At 35.2% G+C, this 21,177-nt stretch overlaps 1 protein-coding gene across 1 annotated transcript in view; it reads right to left on the minus strand.

Moving 5' to 3' along the window:
* Positions 1-21,177, minus strand: part of LOC123654241 (bifunctional heparan sulfate N-deacetylase/N-sulfotransferase) — a 67,693-nt gene that overhangs the window by 19,966 nt on the left and 26,550 nt on the right. Inside the window, exons 6-9 of the mRNA XM_045590158.1 lie at positions 8,343-8,520; positions 7,491-7,736; positions 3,023-3,185; positions 1,618-1,800 (exon numbers count right to left, since the gene is read on the minus strand). Coding sequence (XP_045446114.1) covers positions 1,618-1,800; positions 3,023-3,185; positions 7,491-7,736; positions 8,343-8,520 — 770 coding nt within the window. The remainder of the gene's footprint in view (positions 1-1,617; positions 1,801-3,022; positions 3,186-7,490; positions 7,737-8,342; positions 8,521-21,177) is intronic.

Here is a 21,177-nt window from a genome sequence, read left to right on the forward strand (position 1 = left end):
AATGTAAAATTAATATTCATCTATTAGCATATACGAGAGTGTTTAAGAATATTATATGTTACATTCGAGAATCTTCTACAGTGATATCGATATATTTTTATGTTGAATGCTCTTAAGTGATTTCGTTTTTTGTACGTATTTTGCAAACATAATAAATAGCGTGGCTTCACATGCTTTAATTTTTTATCTTTCGTCTTAGTTATTTTCATTGCCTACCTTATAAACTCGTTTTCCAATAAAAAACAAATTTCAAGGTTTGTTAAAAATTTATTTTGATAATTTCAATTAACTTGCTATAAGTAAATCTAAAACATGGTTAATTTTCCAATAGTCCGCAGGATTTGTGGACGTTTATGTGGCTAATAACGCCTACTTATTAAAATTATTGTTTATTTGTGTGTTATTTTTTTTTTGTTTTAAACTTTCTATATAATACAAGGTTTAAAAAGCGAGAGTTATAATTATATATAAAAATATATTCTGAATATTTAATAGTTTTATCACGACATACACGTTAAATAGAAACCTCAAACGCCCAAACATAAAGCCTAAACACTTGAATATTCACGAAGCCCTCATGGTCCAACAGCGATCGAGTAGTTGCATTGTCGTACCCACCTGCCATTGAGATCCTTTATTGTGACTCTGCATACATACCACTATATTTCATAATACAATATTGTACGTAGTTTACTATTACGAGCGTGAATATTAAATTTCGCGGTTTTTCTTCCTAAAACTCTAAAATGATGACCAATTAGAGTAATAGTTGTTTTTTTGCTTGTTTAAATATAATAATAGAAAAAAACACAAATTGAAAAGTACAAAAAAAAAAAAATAACGAAAAATAGTAAGCTTTTAGCTGATATAAAGATCTCAAGGTCATGAGGTTAAATGAAAATTCATCTACAACCAGAGCTCGGTATTCATTTGAACTGTAGTTAATTACCACAAGACTCAACTAGGTTTTTCAACATTTTATACATTAGAATATCTTCCTAAACTTGCTATAAAAAAAAAAAAAAAAAAAAAAAAAAAAAAAAAAACTATCAAAACTGATCATATTTGACAAATCCTTGTGACATTTATTTATGGAGAATCCGTTTGATAGTAACAGATACTTATATAGATGGTATAAATAATTTTAGTCTACGTTACATTATAGTGCAATATCAAGAGTTGTCACGTTCTAACGAGATAATTTTAATAAACATTAAAAAAACCTCTTTGAATAATCTTTTATCTAGACAAATAAATGAAATTTGAGTATCTGTTTGTTTTTGTTTGCACATTGATACCTGTACATGTACATTGCACATGGTACATGTACCAAAATAACATTTTTTAGAATTTTTGTTTGTCTGTCTGTCTGTCTGTTTGTTTGTTACGGCTAATCTTTGAAACGGCTGGACCAATTTTTACGGGACTTTCACTGGCTGATAGCTAATGTAACAAGGAGTAACTTAGGCTATTTTATTTTAGTTTTTTTTTTATATATCTGCGAACTGAACAATTACATTTTTGTTAAATTCCAAGCGGACAAAGTCGCGAGCACAGCTAGTTCAAGAATAATAATAATAATGTAGATATAATAATAAAGTAGGTGTATATACTTACTCCCCATAGTGGATTCAACTCGTCTGGCCGCAGTTGGAAGTACTTCTCTGCAAGGGCGAGCGGGGGCGCGGAAGCCAGACGAACGTTTGTCCAGCAGCGAAGAAACTTCACCACCGACTCGAATGTATACAACGCGAGACGGTCGTTGCCATAGTTTGACATGTGCGTCATAAACACGTTGATCTGTTGAACAATTTAGTGTTACGATTTTTGTCTTTGATGGGTATGGCAGGTTCGAAATTGAATAAAAAAAAAACAAGGCATTTTGCTTATTTTGGAATATGTAGCGTTCGCATTTGGACGGCAAAACGCATCGTTTTCTTAATATAGGAACCTGACTTTTCTAGATGGATATAAGCGAAAGACAAATAGAAGCAATTATTTAAGTTCAGTTGTAAATCTATCTGGTACCAAAATTAGTAGTTCTATTTGACAGACTTTTTGTGTATAGCTTAAGAATTGTTGCAGTATATTGTTAAATTGCATGCCTCTCTTGTATTCAAACCGTATAAGACTATATTACTTATACCTAAATACTATATGGAAACTGAACCAACTTTCTAAAATTTCAGGAAAATTGGATGACATAAGAGATTTCGAATAAGCTTTATAATTTTTTAAATGGGTTTTTAGTAATGTATTAAACTAACACACTGTAGTAATAATAAATATTACATGCCATAGGATTTTTTTTTTGTAACAATATTTCGGGCAAGACTGTGAATATTACGAACAGAATTCGTATGACATACAATAGTGCCACTCATTTTGCCACTCATTTTGTAATTTTAAGCTTTCCACAAAGACAAAATAGAACTGAAACAGTTATCGTTACACAATTGAGAGTTTCAAGTGAATAGAGGAACATTTGATAAAATCCAGTAAAAGACCAGTGGTAAATTGAACTAGCGATGTTATTGACGACCGTTAGGAACTCTTCACCGGCATGCGGCGCTCGACTCCACTAGTAACGAGACCATCGACATACCACACGCTTGTTGAGATAAATTTGATGCAAATTCCGGACCGTTTTATCTAAAGTAATCTTCTACTGAATATTGAAACCTTTGAATGTTTGTGTATTATTTAGTACTGATTCAAAAAAAAAAAAAACGTAACAACATTAAATGTTTAAGCGGTGTAAGCTATATAAGTCTTTTGAACTAACACAACAGTTGAGCAGTAATAAAGTCAGTAAACTAATGTCTCAACTCGTGTGACAAATAACTTCGTCTAGCACTTGTTACAATGATAAATCGTATACACTATTAAGATACAGAAAAGCAACTGCGCTCGAGACCTCTTCCGGAAACTTACACACAACTGCACAACACAATATGCGGGATATTGCGAACTCTGGAACAACAATTAGAAATGCAAATGGTCAATAGTAAATCCCACTTACCGGGTTATTGATGACGGTTTGGAACAGTTCGCCACCTTGTATGGAGCGGTCGAGACGTTGCCTGCCACCTGGGTAGCGCTCTAACAGCAGTGTGTGGGTGAATAATCCACACGTCTGTCGAGGTAGTACCATTACACCCCTGTGGCGGAAACCACGTCGTAATCTACGGAGATAAACGCAGTCATAATGAAAACTGTGCTAATTAAAAAACATATCTGGTAAAGATGCAACGAAGTTTTTTTTTGCACTTTAAAGGGTTATTATTATTAGCTAATCCGCAAAAGTATGACTTTAGAATAGAAAAAAAGATGTCTAGAAATCATAATTTTACAGTCTGTTACGTAAACTGGTATTCTGAAAGGTAAAAGACTAGCCCGTTGGCGCAGTGTCTAGTGACCCTGCTTTCTGCTCCAAGGGTTGTGGGTTCGATTCCCACCCCGAGTCTGGGTATTATATTACTATTTATTTATATATTTATTTATATATTTATATATGTATTATTTAAAAGTATGTTTATCGAAAAAAAATCTTGATATACCAGTCGGCTGCTACCTATAACACAAGCATTAAGTTGCTTACTTTAGAACCGTAACAAACAACATATGGACAGGAACAGACGACCGTGTGTGTAATGTGTAGATATTTATTTATTTTTATTTATTGATCTGTCCCTATAAGTTCATGTGTAAGTGTTTAAAAAAATATTAAATATTAATTAGATCAACACAAGCAGGTTAGAGTCAACTGATATTAGACTAATGTCAAAAAAAGAAGAATGAAGTATAGTACTTAAATAAATCCCTCTCCATCCATCCTCTTGCACAACTCATTCGTAAAGTGTGGAAAATAAGGAAAACAAGGTTACCAAAATAGTATAGCAAATATTCTCATCTATAAACATCCGAAAATAACGTAACACATTAATAATAAAAACAGATAACGGTAAGACCACCCAAGGAGTTGCTACCGACGAAATATGATATCGGAAATACCCTAGTTTCTGATATTTGTTATGTTACATACAAAACTGTACATGAGAATATTGTGTTCTTTGATTTATCAGTTGTTTATTTGGTTCTATAAACCATCCATATCCATATAAACACAAGACGGGTGCTTGTGACATTCCTAGATTATTTAAAAACCAGATTTTAGGTTCTTACGAACAACATTTTTGTACAGATAATAAAACTTTGGTTATTAATTTGTTCATTATTATTTGAACAAGTAATTGTCGGTAAATAAAGTTACAATTTAAAACTAAATTACGAACTTCAAACTAGCTTAGAATTAACATTAATAATTATAGAGTATTAAACAACGTATTTAATCCCCATTGAACATAAGTTTTACCTTCGTTCCAGCTAACAAATTAAATTCGCGCTGAGATTACGTGTACTACAGAAACTTGTGATTTGAATGTACAATTATTTTACGGTCTGTACCGGCTCTTATTTAAATAGCAATGCAAATATAACTAACACTTTATGGCACTACTAGAATTCTCTTTTAGTAGATGTGGAAATGTAAAAAGACCCGCTAAAAGCGGACCAAAACATATTTATCTTACTTATTAAACGGCTCTGCATGGCGCGAGTTTTCAGATGCAAAAGTTTGACTTGTTAATTATGTTACAATATGATGATCAAAGCATACATGTTTTTAACAAATTTAATATAAAAGTTACATTTTGTTTGATCGTGCTGTGAGGTTAAAAAGTACTTTTTTAAAAATAAGCTAAAAAGCGGTATTACGAAACTTCTTATATATATTTTTAATAACTTATTTAGGTACTAGCTACTGCCCGCGACTTGGACCGCGTTGAATAGATACTTGAAAAAAAAACCCCGATTTTGAAACATTCTTCATTAGTGCTCCGCTCCTATTGATCTTAGCGTGATGATATACAGCCTATACCCTTCTTCAATAAATGGGCTATCATATACAGCCTACACCCTTCTTCAATAAATGGGCTATCTAAAACTGATTTTTTTTTTCAAATTGGACCATCATTTTTCGAGATTAGCGCCTTCAAACAAACAAACAAACAAACTCTTCAGCTCTATAATTCTAGCTATATTCGGAACCCAACAGATACACCAACAATAAGTAGTGTTACAAAATATATCACTATTACACGCTATTACAACATGTAAGTAATATTATAATAATACAACTTTTTCGGATTTTATCGCGGTTTATTGGTTTTTTTATATGCCCGATGTTTCGGATATTTTACAGCAACTATAGTCACGGGAGGCCAAATAAACGTTATCATTTATATAATAAGCATTAGAAAACAATTTGTGAGTAATATATTTGATTTTTTGTGTTCGTTGTTTCTAAAAACTAAATTTACTAAAATGCAATAAAATACATAAGAATGAGGAATAGAAAGATCTATTTTTAATAGTAGTTTATGTCACATAGAACGGACGTTTGTTAGTTTAAATGAACTCTATTCCATTTCAAACGGCATTCGTAACAAAACATGCCATTTTGGATTGGATATTCAATCTAGTCGGTATTGCATAGTTGAGTATCTACAGAAATACGCTCACGTTGTAAGCGACGCGTCGCCGCAACGCATCGCTTGCGGTCCGTAGGAGTTTAGAGACCACAATGCCACCACTAACAATTCCCAATATCACGCTAGCCTCATACACCTCGATGTAACTTACAGTTTAGCTCAATTTTACTCAGACAAGTATAAATCCGTCATTCGGTGCGTAAGTACTCATCCATAACGTTTTAATTTATAAACGACGTTTATAATTTATTGCTGCTCGGATCGTATCGTACGGAATGTTTTAATTAGTCCCGATTACGTATTCAATTACAATTTTTTTACATAAAAATTATTTTCGCAAGTTATGTATATATAATCTATGCTAGAATTTTAATGGTCTCTAAAATATAACGAGAATTTGGAAACGTAGTAATTGGTTTTAAATGAGTTTTAGTATACGTTTCGATTTATTTTTGTGAGAAAAAACAAATACTATTTGGTCTTTATATAACGGTTAAGAATATAGTATATATGTATAATTATGTAACTTTTTATAATACAACATTAGTTCGTCTCAATTGATGACAAAATACAACATATTTTTCTATTATAATGTATCAAACAGCCTTACAGATCAAATAAAATAAAATAGATCGGATAGTCATATAGATCGGCGGTTGAGGGATGGTTCCTTAAGTATCTCGTCACCATAACAATTACTTTAACCTATATTAAAGTATTCGTTATAACCTTTCTTCATACGAGATTCCTTCTTCATAGGTGAGATTTGCCCAGGAGTGAGATGTTTAAGGGCTGTACAGTAACGTAATAAAAATCTATAACATACCTTTTACTAACGTAAAGCTGTGACTTTGTCAGTACATATGAACATAAATAGTTAGAAACTAACATAATCGTACAGAGATATTGTATGAACCCTTACTAAATATGCCAAGTTTATTAAATACGAAACAGCTGAAATAGCAAGTTTGAATGTGTATCGCCGGGCAACTCGATATAGGAAGTCATAAACAACTTCTGTATGGTCCAACGAGCTATGAACTGAATTTAATAAGGTTGTATGAAACGAATCGAAGACTAACTTCGGTGTTGGGGTAATATTTGAATAAACACTTTAGGTCGAGTTCGCATTTTTGTTTAATGAAATCGGGACTACCGCGACTATAAACTAGACGATATATTTTAATGTATTTAAATACAATACATTTTAAGTTAGAGATGGTTTGGTAATTTTACTTTCATTTTAACAATTTTGTGGATTTGACCACAGTTAAAGCAAAATAAATTAAAGTCACAGTTAAAAAATAATCATAAGCTACGAAATACTTGTTGGGGCTTTCGTATAAAAGATAATAATTAAATTATTTCGTATAAACTGATAATTGTGTTTGCTCGCAAACGAAAAAAAAAAACCGACTTCAATTACATCGACGAGTAATAAAATGTAGATCGACGAAAAAATAGTCAAGTAACTACGCGTTATCAAAGATTACTCAAAAAGTAGTTATCAGATCTCGATAAAATTTATAAATATATATTTCAACAAAAAAAGATTTATCAAAATCGGTACATCCAGTAGAAAGTTATGCGGTATAATACAACGTAGGTCGACGAAAAAAGCGTCAAGTAAAAATGCATTATTAGATATAACTCGAAAAGTAGTTGTTAGATCTCAAATAAATTTAAATGGGACCAAATGACACACACCACCTTTCGATCAAAAGAAAATTTGACGAAATTGCTCCACCCAGTCAAAAGTTCTGAAGTAACATACGTACATAAAAAATAAATACAGTCGAATTGAGAACCTCCTCCTTTTTTGAAAGTCGGTTAAAAATAGTTTGTGTAAATTTACTTTCAACGTTTTTATACCAGAAATATCATTCGAGTGACAGAATACATATTAAATGTACTTTTTAAACAATATTATAGACTTACCTAGCTGGTCGTAAATGAGGATATTCTTCAGTACTCGTCACTTTTACATCCCAAACTTTTCTCCACGCTTCGTAGAGGGGTTCGTGAACGGGATACACTCCTGAATGATGTGGTGATACCGAATAGCAGGAGTTTGTAGGTATCCCGTGTTCGATGGCGAATTGCTTGTTCATTGTCATCTCGGCTTCGAGTTGGGTGACATTGTTGTACAGATGCGGTTGCTGGTGATTCCACATGTGACAAAACCTATCACAACAATTTTAGTTTAACAATAGCAAGAAACATTGCCGTTCCATCCTTTTAATTTTTGATATTGAAGTGGATTTTTAATTGACAAAACTAAAATAAAATATAACCTATTAGACTACACCTCATAAAAGTAGAAGAGTAAATGCCTCATAAAACAGAAGAGTAAAACGCAGGCGAAACCAAGTTGGTAATCTGTTAAGCTAGAAACTTCAAAAAAATATTCAATCATCAATCATTACAGCCTATACAGTCCACTGCTGGACATAGGCCTCCACAAGTTTACGCCAAAAATAACGTGAAATCATGTGTTTTGCCCATAGTCACCACGCTGGGCAGGCGGGTTGGTGACCGCAGTACTAGCTTTGTCGCACCGAAGACGCTGCTGCCCGTCTTCGGCCTGTGTATTTCAAAGCCAGCAGTTGGATGGTTATCCCGCCATCGGTCGGCTTCTTAAGTTCCAAGGTGGTTGTGGAACCTTGTTATCCATTAGTCGCCTCTTACGACACCCACGGGAAGAGAGGGGGTGGCTAAATTCTTTAGTGCCGTAGCCACACAGCAGCAAAAAAATATTAATTTAGTAAAATCAAAATTGATATAGCATACCAGTTAAAGTGTTCCCTATTCTTTAAGAGCGCATCATCTCCTCGGTTCTCCAAAGAGGTGCCGTGGTGGTAGTACTTGGCGCTGAAGCCCAGGTTGAATCGGAAGCCAGGCACGAGACGCTGCAGGGCCGTCTGTGATGCTAACAGTGCTGACACATCCTCTTCGTGTAGACGAGTACCTACAATGAAAACAGCAATCTTTTACTACTTTCTTTATGTATTCTACCTATTTAGCATGTATCTTGCGATAAAATTTTAATATAAGTAATATTACTAAAAATTTAAACAATATAACGTGTGGATTTTATGTATGCATTGGTTACAATTACACTACAATTGTTTATAGAGCAAAAATTATACTTCTACATTGTGTATTGTGATAATTTAATTATATGGAGTATGGATTATTAAAATTAGGAGATAATTATTTCCATTTAGTTTAGTAGACATTGAAAATATTCAGCTAGTTCTATATATTTTTGTTAACGTGAGAAAGTAGAAAGGTGTAATTAATATAAACGACAAAACAAACCGCTAAAACTCGTAGGAGCGTGGCAGTATCTGAAATAGCCTAATTATAAATAAACACAGTTTTACTTTATATATATATATATTACAGTATGTCAGTTTAATACATTAATATAAAACCATTAATATGTATAAAGCTTATTTGAAGTGGTCTCCACTGGCTGTCCTTTAAACCTCTTAGTCCTTGTAACGTTGAGGCCAGTTATCAATAAAAGCACGCAGTCTTACCATAAGTAAATTCTTCACTGCCAATCGTATGGATTGTTTTAGGGACACACGTTTAGACTTGTGCAGATGTTTTGATACCTTTTTCACAAGAATATGGCATAGTCACTTCTTCATAGCTAACACCCCACCAAACAATCACTGAAGTCGGATAATGCTCACTTTATACTCTGTTGACTAATTGGGAAGTTCCCTTAGAGCTTTGAGCATAAATACGACTGTTTTGTTTGTTAAAATATTGCACAATTATATAAATTTTCTCAATCGTAAACAAAAATTTTCCGTGACCTCCCTTTGAGTACTAACGTAGTGCGTACTACGCTTAAGTACTTGTTTTGATTTTACCACTATAATTCTTTTTTAAATTTAAGCTAAGATCCATTGCGTCCCTTATAGACTGTAAGTCTTAAGACATCTTTTAAAATATGCGACATGTTTCTAGCTGCTATATTCATTTCTCGAGATTTTTTTTTCAGGTAGGATTTTTTCGCATTGTTTCCTTAACTGCTTTGATCGCATTTTCGTACGAACACTACGTGGAAGGCCAGATCTTTTTCTGTCACAAACAGAAGAGGTTTCATTGTACCCACCAATAGCCCGGTACACAAACATTTAACTAATACCAAGCGTATGGAGTTTATAAATTGTATTTGACTCCATATCTACTTTGTGTAATGCAATCACAGCGAACCGGTTTTCTTTATCACCCCACTCCTTTTTAATATCACAAAATATTTTACAATGTTTAAGCGCAAAAAATGAGAAAACACAATGAACACTCATATAAAAATAACAAGATTCCAAATTCAAATGTAACGTTTTGTTTATTTTTAATTGTAACAGTAATTATGGCCAGAGTATGTATTTATTTACTCATTTTTCATAACGTATTTAACATCAAGTAAAAAAGGAATATGACGTAAGAACGCCATTCTTCATCCAAAATTCAATGCAACAAAGATCCTTATTAACCAGATTGGGATAAGTTAGTGATGAAACAAAAATACACCCAAAGTACTACTTTTGAGCGAATGTTCAAGTCAATAGAGCAACGTAATACGATTTACTCTTACAAACAGTACTACCCCAATTCAATTTTAAAGGGTTGTTTTAAGCGAATTTCACACGTGTTTCGTTTTCAATATTGCGGACCGTTTACATTTTAATCTGACTGAAAAACATTTTTAGGTATTTTCACAATCCCTTGTGTATCCTCGTCGGTGAAAATTCGGGTAATCCTCAAGTTACGTTAAGAAGTTACGTAAAACGTGTATTATTTTAAGACGTTTAGGTTAAGTTAGCAACAATCAAAACCGTATTTCAACTCAACAAATAAAACAATTGGTAAAAACAACTTCAGCCCATAAGGTACAAGCAATTAGAACAAACATTTTTGGAACGAAGTTCCTTACGGCAGGCTTGACATCTGGCTGAGCGACCGATCTGAAAAAAAGGTGATACTAAAACCGTAAGAAAAATATATAACGGCAGTGACGTAATAGCAGTCACACGACTGTATAATATGACGTTTGTAAAACTAAAATATTACTAGTAAACTTTTTTGAAATTATTTATGTAATTTTATACCGTCGACAAAAATAAATAAAGCCATATGTTTTTTTTTATTTCACTTACTAGTTTGAGTTATTATTATTATTATTATTTTATTTGATTTATTTTATTTTACGGTATTTGTTATTTTCTAAAATACTAAATTTCCTAAATACTGTTATGTACTTAATTAAAAACCAATGAACAAAATTAAAAAAAAATCAAGAACTAGAAAATATATATAAAATTCAACATTTTTTTTTTCAAATTGTGTTGCTTCTATACTATCCGAAAGAACTTCGTTTCTACCTCGTGTCCCTTGACACCACATAATTTTTAAATTAATCTACACAAATAAATAAAATTGGAGTGTCACATATCGATGTATACATGGTACATATACCAATATGCCATTTTTAAACTTTTTTGTCAGTCTGTCTGTCTGTTTGTTCCGGCTAATCTCTGAAATAGCTGGTCTGATTTTAAAGGGACCACCAGGAGATAGCTGATGTAATAAGGAGTAACTTAGGCTACTTTTATTTTAGAAAATTCATTTTATAATTCTGCGAACTGAATAATAACTTTTTTGTTAAAAGGCGCCTAACAAGACATTAATCTTTCAAAAGAAAATAAATTTTATATATATATATGCAGTATATATATATATATATATATATATATATATATATATATATATATATATATATATATATATACTGCATATGATATATACTGCTGTCGTGTAAGAAATAACCTAGGAACTAGTAATTTTTTTATCATAAAAAAAATATTTAGTACTATCGTTTACAAACGTGTATTTTTTCCTTAAGTACTACTTCTACCGTAACAACTTATTTTTTAATTTAGTTGTATTTTGGTCAGACATTCAATTTGAAAAACAAATACTCTTTACAACTACGTAAAAACTGGTCCACAAGTTTAGGGTCGCTCAACGTGTAATGGAACGGGCTATGCTTGGGGTTTCTCTTAAAGATAGGATTAGAAATGAGACTATCCGTGAGAGAACGAAAGTAACCGACGTAGCCTACAGAATTAGCAAGTTGAAGTGGCACTGGGCTGGTCATTTGTGTCGCAGGACCGATGGCCGTTGGAGTAGACGGGTCCTAGAGTGGAGACCGCGTCTTGGCAAACGCAGTGTGGTACGTCCTCCGGCCCGTTGGACCGACGATATACGTAAGATTGCCGGTGTCGGCTGGATGAGGATTGCGGAAGACCGGGATGTCTGGCGCGAACTTGGGGAGGCCTATGTCCAGCAGTGGACTGCGATAGGCTGAAGTGAACTACGTAAAATATTGTAAAATATTTTGTTTAAGTTGGATTTATTTTTAAGGCTGGGATATTTCGTAGCAATTTCCGTTTGCAAGATTATAGGTTAATAACACTTTTTATATTTTCTTAAATCATATGCCTAACTGTCAAGAAAAGAGTAAATTTAAGCGATTGGTTATAAAGATATAATAACCGATAAATTAATTACAATATGCGAGAAACGTAGCCTTGATAGTAGCGTTTTATATTCGACTTTTTTTATAAATGTTCGTTTATTAAAATATTTACTGGGATTTATTATTTAGACAAAATTATTTGTATCTTACAAGAACATCCTTATAATATTATTAACAAAAGAAGATAATTAGATATTTCCCTTCGTCACGAAAAATATGATGGCGAAAGAAATTTTATTACATAAATTTTTATATGTATCGCATGCTGGAATCCGATCCACATTTAATAATGATTCATAACGATTTTAATTTAACCTGCGAAGAATCATTGCCAATACCAAATTACATTAAAATTGTATTTAAATAATAAATCGTATGATATCGGCGAATTTTCGCTTATCCAATTAATACTGGAGCCTAATTTAGTATAGACCTGAAACAATTAAGAAAATACTAGGTATCTTTTAATTTATAGAAGAAGGGCTCAGTACATCGCTACGGGTTCAGTCTTGATGATATATGTATATTCATAGTAATTTTCTTCAATGTAACAAATAGTGACCAAAATAGTTGAATGAAAGGTATCCCACCGAGGTAGGGCTCAGCAGGTAATATCCTGCTCAACATCTAGAGCAGCCCGACAGGGAAGTGCTTCCAAGCAATGTTGTTCCTGTGGTGAGTAAGGTGACTAGAGCTCCTGGAGGGGGGGGGGGGGGATTGGGAGTAGGGTCTGCGACACGCTTGCAATGCTTATAGTGTTGCAGGCGTCTATATGCTACCGTAATCGTTTACCGTTAGGTGAGCCGTACGCTTGTTTGCCGATCCTTTTTTACTATATGTACATCTGTTTAAAAAAAATTAAAAATAAGTTACTCTGTTACACCTTTAAGCAAATGCAAAAGTCTATACATACAATCCATTCGTTTAGATTGATGTTGATTTAAAAAACTTACGTGTATGTATGTAGGTTACGTTATGTCCACGTACGTAAACGGAAATTACAAGAGTGAAGGAGATAGCAAATGTCTAAGTAAATTAAGATAGGCGAAACAGCTTATCGTACTTTAGTATCTAGGTATAACATTTTCAGCCATAAATACAGTATCACATTTTTTACTAAAACTATTTATATGAATTCTGAGATTTTTGTGGTATCACCCAAGTTTGTGTTAATAACTATCGAGAATTAATATATTTCAATGTTAAAAAAATGGCTACCGTTTAATGCTAATTAGCGATAATAAATATACAGTAATCCAGATTTCCACTATAATAATATAGATTAGACCAAACAATGACATAAGGTATACCGGTGGGTTCAATTAAAAAGCGTATGAGATATTTTAATAGTAATCTTAGCAAAGAGACAAAATTAATTACTCACTGATCAATTAAATTAAATTTAAAACGGTTTATCGTCGACATTAACCGAAGTTAATGACAAAATTTTAATAATAAAAATGTATTATCCGTATAGTCATATTTCACCGTTAAGTCATATTTCAATTAAAATCTGCATCTGTTTTAAATATTAAACAATATAAAAATATATATGGGATATAATAGTATACATATATTTTAGTATTGGAATCACTAAACACACATACATATTTATTTTAGTACTGGAATCACAATCACTATACATTCATGCCAATCGCAGGTCATTCCAATTTTAATTTCTGTTTATAATAACAGTGGAGACGTGTTTTTTTTTCCTTCTGGTTTTTACTTACTAGCATTAATTTTTACTGTTGGCTGTGTGGCTACGGTACTAAAGAATATAGCCACCCCCTCTCTTCCCGTGGGTGTCGTAAGAGGCGACTAAGGGATAACACAGTTCCGCTACCACCTTGGAACTTAAAAAGCCGACCGATGGCGGGATAACCATCCAACTGCTGGTTTTGAAATACACAGGCTGAAGACGGGCAGCAGCGTCTTCGGTGCGACAAAGCCAGTACTGCGGTCACCAACCCGCCTGCCTAGCGTGGTGACTATGGGCAAAACACATGAGTTAACGTTATTTTTGGCGTAAACTTGTGGAGGCCTATGTCCAGCAGTGGACTGTATAGGCTGTAATGATTAATTTTTATACCTGCTTTGTGTTGTAAAATGGAATCATAACCAAGTACTGAAATCACTTAAATATTTTTCTAGTACGTACAATTTAAATATACTTTATCATATCTCATTCTAATATTTTTTAACTTAAAAAGAGTTCTGGAAAAGATTAAAACATTAATTAAATTCATAAAAGAGTTAACGATTTTATTTAAGACTTTTAATTCAAAATTATAAGAAAGTTATTTTTCTTCGTTCGATAACATAAAACGAGTAGATACCTATAATAAATATACGAATAGCATAAATTTGCAACTACTCGTAAGAAAAAGCGATTTCTGTACAATATCTTATTTAACAGGAGAGAGATTTGAAATTTGCACAGATTTCAGAATAACTTTCATGTTAATTAATCTAAAGTTTTAATTTTTGCCTCGTCTTACATAAGTTTATTATTGTTAGAAGTCTGTCGTTTCTTAGCAAAATTTTAAGAATTATTGTCAGTATCGTCTCTAATTTCAATACTTAAAGCTACAAGAAAATCGACACAAGTGCCTACATAATACTTTTTATATACATATTTATTTAATGTAATATGCGTATAAATTGCTTTTTGTTTACATATTTTAACGAATTTTCATTTTAATGATTTATAATATAACGTAAAGGCATATCATCACTTCAGCCTATCGCAGTCCACTGCTGGACATAGGTCTCCACAAGTTCGCGCCAAAAATGGCGTGAACTCATGTGTTTTGCCCACAGTCACCACGCTGGGCAGGCGGGTTGTTGACCGCAGGGCTGGCTTTGTCGCACCGAAGACATTGCTGCCCGTCTTCGGCCTGTGTATTTCAAAGCCAGCAGTTGGATGGTTATCCCGACATCGGTTGGCTTTTTAAGTTTCAAGGTGGTAGTGGAATAGTGTTATCCCTTAGTCGCCTCTTACGACACCCACGGGAAGGGGTGGCTAGATTCTTTTCTGTCGTAACCATACAGCAGAATATTAAGATGTAAGAAACTTGAAAAAAAAAAGTTATAAATTATAAACAAAAAAAAAGAAATACGTTAAAACTGGAATAAAGTTCAACGTTACTTAATTGTTTCATACCTAACCTACACGTGAGCAGGCGTGGCTAGTTCATTGATATTAGTTGTATTGTTGTACGCTTTCAGTGATATGACTGGACAGATCTTTTCATGTCTTGTATGTTTTTCGGCTTATCCTTTATGCATAAGCTTAATTCATTATCATGATATTTGCAGAACGAAGACAAATATCTTTAATACAATAGGATTAATTCAATATTCTTTCATGAAAATATTTTTATGTAACTTAGATAGTTTTTTTAATGAGGAGCTGCTGATACATAAGCAATAAAAAAAAAAACAATAATAGAAAAACTAAAAGTAATACGAGCACTCAAAATACGATAAAATTGTTTTTACAGTCACGTATAGAGATTTATTCTATGATAGAATAGCACATCTAAAGATATAAAACATAAAATGAAGTTTTTGTTCTGCTTCTAACGCGTAAATTTTAAAATATACCTGGACAATATGGAGTAAAATTGATACAGTCACGTACTTCTGAAGGGGTTTGGTCGATCCTGAACCAATATCATTTCACACGCTTCGCTGTATTATTGAAAATAAAAATGTAAAACTGCTTATATCTCCGTGCAATTTATTGTACGGTAAAAAGTGGTAAAAATTTAATTCTTGATTCCAATTTATGTGTATACTAGCTTTTACCCGCGGCTTCGCTCGCATATATATTTTTTTTGAATAAAAAGTATCTTATGTTACTTCTAATACCTCCGAGAATATGTGTAAAAAGTTTCATGATGACCGGATAAGTAGTTTTTAATATTATAGGAATAATATTATCAGGGAACATAATTTCACTATAGACAAAGATTAAATTACGATATTAAAATATAATATAATATAAAAAAAAAAATAATAATAATAATAATATAATATTATTTTTCACCGCTAGGACAAAAGAAAATAAATCGTTTAAAGATTATTATTAAGTGAATAATAAATTGTATGAAATTAATGTCTCATAATTTCTGATACTGATTTATTTTTCCGCGATTTTTAGTAGTATTATTTCTTGTACATTATTTGTATTAGAATTCTACAAATCTAAGCCAATTCGTTAGGCTTCTGTCAATTAATCGCCGATAAGAATGGCGACAGAATTATCGGCTTCAACGCCTTGTCACCTATCAATCAATACATCCCTAATCTAAAGGTCGTTAATTGTATTAAATAGTGACACGATTTGCTTTACCTTTAATAGAATTGAGACTGTGTAACCACCGTAAAATAAAATAAACTAAACAAATGCTCGCTTGTTCGGTGTAATCTTTTTGTTAAGATTACACCATCTATGCTACAAAAAAACAAAATGATATATAATATTTTGTTTATTGTTTAAAATTTATTTAAATATTATATTTTATATAACTTCACATAGCAACATATAGGTACACGAGTTAAACCACAAGGGACGTGTAGTTCAACACATATTTTGTATTTATTCTAATCAGTAAGTATAAATCTGCGTTTTCCTTAAGAATGTCCTAGGCGACACAGTGTCTGTCTGTGGAGAGGATACTCCACCCACGTCAGCTCGGCTTCGTGGAAAATAACACGGGGAGTGGCAGTTACCAGTTTTAAGTCCGCGCGTATGGACGTAAGCGCGGGCGCTAGGGGTCGCTCTCGTCAGTGGGAGGGTCCATCGAAGGCCCACTGATTGGTTACCGCCCGCTTCAAGCTGGGCAGCCCCCGGCCAGTAGGGTACCGATCCGTCTCGGTGCTGGTTTGTTCCTTTAGGGTGTAGGGAGCACCAGACTATATCTGGATAATTGGCGCCGTTATCTAGCACACCTGCGGATAAAGGTCAAAATAATAATAAAAAAACAAAGAACCAACATAACACTGCCATGCGCATTTCGACATGGAATGTCCGTACTATGAGGACAGGTCTCCCGAACACCTGCGGAGATTTACAGAACGTACAAGATCCGCGTAAAACCGCAGTGATTGATATGGAGCTCTGTCGGCTGGGTGTATCATTATGTGCCTTGCAAGAAACGAGACTGCCTGGTGAGGGATCCATTCGTGAAAAAAAATTATACATTTTTCTGGAAAGGTAAAGACACTGAAGCCGTTCGCGAGCATGGTGTTGGCTTTGCGGTAAGAAACGACCTCCTGTCATCCATAGAAACACCACACGGTGTGTCGGAGCGTGTTATGGTGTTGCGTCTAAATACCAAGTGCGGTTTTATTACAATCATCTCCGCCTACGCTCCAACGTTGATGGCAACCGATGAAGCCAAAAGTCAGTTCTACGACCAACTTGAATCTGTGATACAGAAAGTAAAACCCCGAGACCGCCTTTACATCTTGGGTGATTTAAATGCTCGCGTCGGCCAAAATCACAGTGCGTGGCCAGAATGTATTGGCACCCATGGCGTTGGTAAGATCAACGAGAACGGGCAACGCTTGCTCGAATTCTCTTCAAGACACTCACTTTGCGTTACCAATACCTACTTCAAGGGAAAGCCATCAAGTAAGGTTTCCTGGAGACATCCACGCTCTGGTCATTGGCATCAACTTGACCTAATACTCACTAGAAAGAGCGACCTGGGCGAAACACTTCACACACGTACCTTTCACAGCGCCGAATGCGAAACAGACCACTCCCTCGTCGTGGCGTGTATTGCCGTCGTAAAAAAAAAGATCCACTCATCCAGGCCGTTCGGTAGAAGACGAATTGCTCTTCAAAATACCAGAGACGATGAGATGGTCCAAAAATATGAGACTTCGGTTCGCAGCGAAACCGCTTCCTGGGATGCTTCTATGTCTGTAGATGAAGAGTGGAGTAAAGTCAAACGACTCCTAACAACAACAGCTTGTGAAGTGTTTGGCCACCAGGATACTAAATCACAGGACTGGTTTATTGACAACATCCAGCAACTTCAACCTCTGCTGGATTCCAAACGTAAGGCAGCTCTAAACTACCGAAAAAACCCCTGTCCGAAATCATCCGATGAGCTTAGAATTGCTAAAGCAAATTTGCAACGTAGTACGCGGCACTTTGTTAACGCTTACTGGAACGACCTCTGTATGAGCATTCAATCTTGCGCAGACACGGGTAATTTTGGCGGCGTTTACTCAGGAATCAGAACCGCTTTAGGGCCAGTTATTAAGAAGACAGCTCCACTAAAAGAAGCTGATGGCACTATTATATCAGATAGCCTGAGGCAAATGTCGAGATGGGTGGAATATTACACCGGTCTATATTCACAACCAGTGGACGTTCAGCGGGAGGCTGTGCATAACATGCCGAAACTGGCCACCTGGGAGGAGCTAGACGATCCGCCTACTGTAGAGGAATTGCTCAAAGCTGTCAAGCAGCTAAAATGCGGCAAAAGCCCCGGCAGCGATGGCACCCACGCCGAAATAATCAGACTCAAGTGTATATTACCTGTTCTGCACAATCTATTGTGGAAATGCTGGGAAAAAGGATACATACCGCAAGATATGCGCGACGCTAACATCATAACTTTATATAAGGGTAAAGGCGACCGCGGCGATTGTAACTGCTACCGTGGGATATCCTTACTAAGCATAGTAGGCAAGCTTTTTGGACGAGTGGTTCTTGGGCGAATCCAGAAACTAGCTAATCGTGTGTATCCGGAATCACAGTGCGGGTTTCGTGCACAGCGTTCCGCAATCGATATGGTGTTTACGCTCCGACAACTACAGGAGAAGAGTAGGGAGCAGAACATACCTCTGTTTGTGGCGTTCGTTGACCTGAATAAGGCTTTCGATACGGTTAGCAGAGATGGACTATATAACGGACTTGAAAGCATTGGGTGTCCATCAAAACTTCTGAGCCTGACGAAATGCTTCCATAAAGATATGAAAGGTTCTGTCATATTCAACGGAAACACATCCGGTCCGTTCGAGATGCGTAGAGGTGTGCGACAGGGCTGCGTATTGGCCCCTACCCTGTTTGGTATATTCTTTTCATTACTCTTAAGAGAAGCGTTCGGCAATGACCAACAGGGTATCCATTTTTATACGAGGACGGATGGGAAGCTCTATAACATCACAAAACTTCTCAAATCCAAGCGTAATCGCGAGGACATTTTTGTAGACAGCCTCTTATTTGCCGATGACGCAGCTTTTGTCGCTGACTCCGCTCTCGAGCTTCAGACCATATTGGACAGGTTCGCCCGGGCGTGTGCACTGTTCTCAATGACGATAAATGCCAAAAAAACCGTTGTGATGGTGCAGGGAAGCACGAAAATACCGAAAATTACGTTGGATGGCGTGCCCCTGGCTGTCGTAAACAAGTTTACGTATCTAGGGTCTACCGTGTCGAACAATCTCTCGCTTGATGCGGAGATCGATATTCGTATCGGCAAAGCGGCGACCACCTTCGGGCAGCTTAATACGAGAGTATGGAAAAACAAACATCTTACCACGCGTACCAAGATGATCGTCTATCAGGCATGCATCTTGAGTATTCTCTCTTACGGAGCTGAAACCTGGACGACGTACGCGAAACAAGAACGTCGACTAAACGCCTTCCATATGCGCTGTCTTCGTAACATCTTGGGCATATCCTGGGAGGACAGAGTTACCAACGAGCGGGTTCTTAATATTGCACAGCTGCCTAGCTTCACAGCGTTACTCAAGCAGAAGCGGTTGCGTTGGCTAGGGCATGTGCATCGAATGGAGCCCTCGCGCCTGCCTCGGCGGATCTTGCTTGGTGCTGTAGCAAACGCAAAACGTAACTTGGGGAGGCCCATGCTACGGTTTAAGGATTGCGCTAAACGAGATATGCACGCCTTTGGTATCGACCACCAAAACTGGGAAGCAGTTGCCGAGAGTCGTGACGGATGGCGTAAAGTTGTTGTGGACGGACGCAAGATACACGATCAAGCTTGGTTTGAGACTTTAGCGGCAAGAAGAACGCGACAACAACAAGCTTCTTCCGTCGCTGACACCACCCGGTTTACCTGCAGGGCGTGTGGCAAAGGTTGTCGCTCACGTATCGGCTTATTTAGTCACGAAAAGAGCTGTGTAATTAACTCAAGCTGACACTGTTTAAATCGTCTGCAACAGACGGATTGAGGCCAATGATGATGATGAAGTATAAATATTTGGTCATTCACTGGATGGAGGAAACTCACCATAGCTCTACGCTTGTATCTCGAGTCAATAAAATATACAAATATTTTTTATTCCCCGCAATGAAACCAATCTCAGGGGGTAGTTGAAAAATTCTGCTGCAATATCTAAAATTTTGTATGAGGTCGTATATCCGCCAACACGCAGTACAGCAGTGTGGTGCATTAAGCTCTGACCCTTCTCCTACATGGAGAAAAAAGCCTTTGCCCAGCAGTGGCATATTACGGGCTAAAGCGAGGTGGTATTATAAATATATCACTAAGCGCGAATGTTTATAATAAATATAGGACATTGAGGTGAGCTAGCGAATGTCTAGTGTTTGAACTACGTGATAAGAAAAGTTGATTGAGGTTAGAATATTAGATTATTGTGACATTATAGTGATAAAACAACTGTGCACTAATGCAAAAAACAATCTTTCCTAAAACGAATAACTGTGTAATCTAAAAATTGTCAAGTAAATACGAATTATCAAAGATTACTCCAAAAGTTGTAATCAGACCTTGATGAAATTTAAATGTGACCACATGATAAACATTGGCTTTCGATTAAATTAATCAATAAATCATTAAAATCGGTACACCTAGTAAAAAGTTATGCGGATTTTCCAGAGTTTCCCTCGATTTCTCTGGGATCCCATCATCAGATCCTGGTTTCCTTATCATGGTATCACACTTAGGATACCTTCATTCCAACAAAAAAGAATTATCAAAATCGGTTCATAAGCGACAAAGTTATCTCCGAACATATATCTATATATATATATATATATATATATATATATATATA

This window comes from Melitaea cinxia, chromosome 6 (genome assembly GCF_905220565.1).
Source record: "Melitaea cinxia chromosome 6, ilMelCinx1.1, whole genome shotgun sequence".
Taxonomy (NCBI): domain Eukaryota; kingdom Metazoa; phylum Arthropoda; class Insecta; order Lepidoptera; family Nymphalidae; genus Melitaea; species Melitaea cinxia.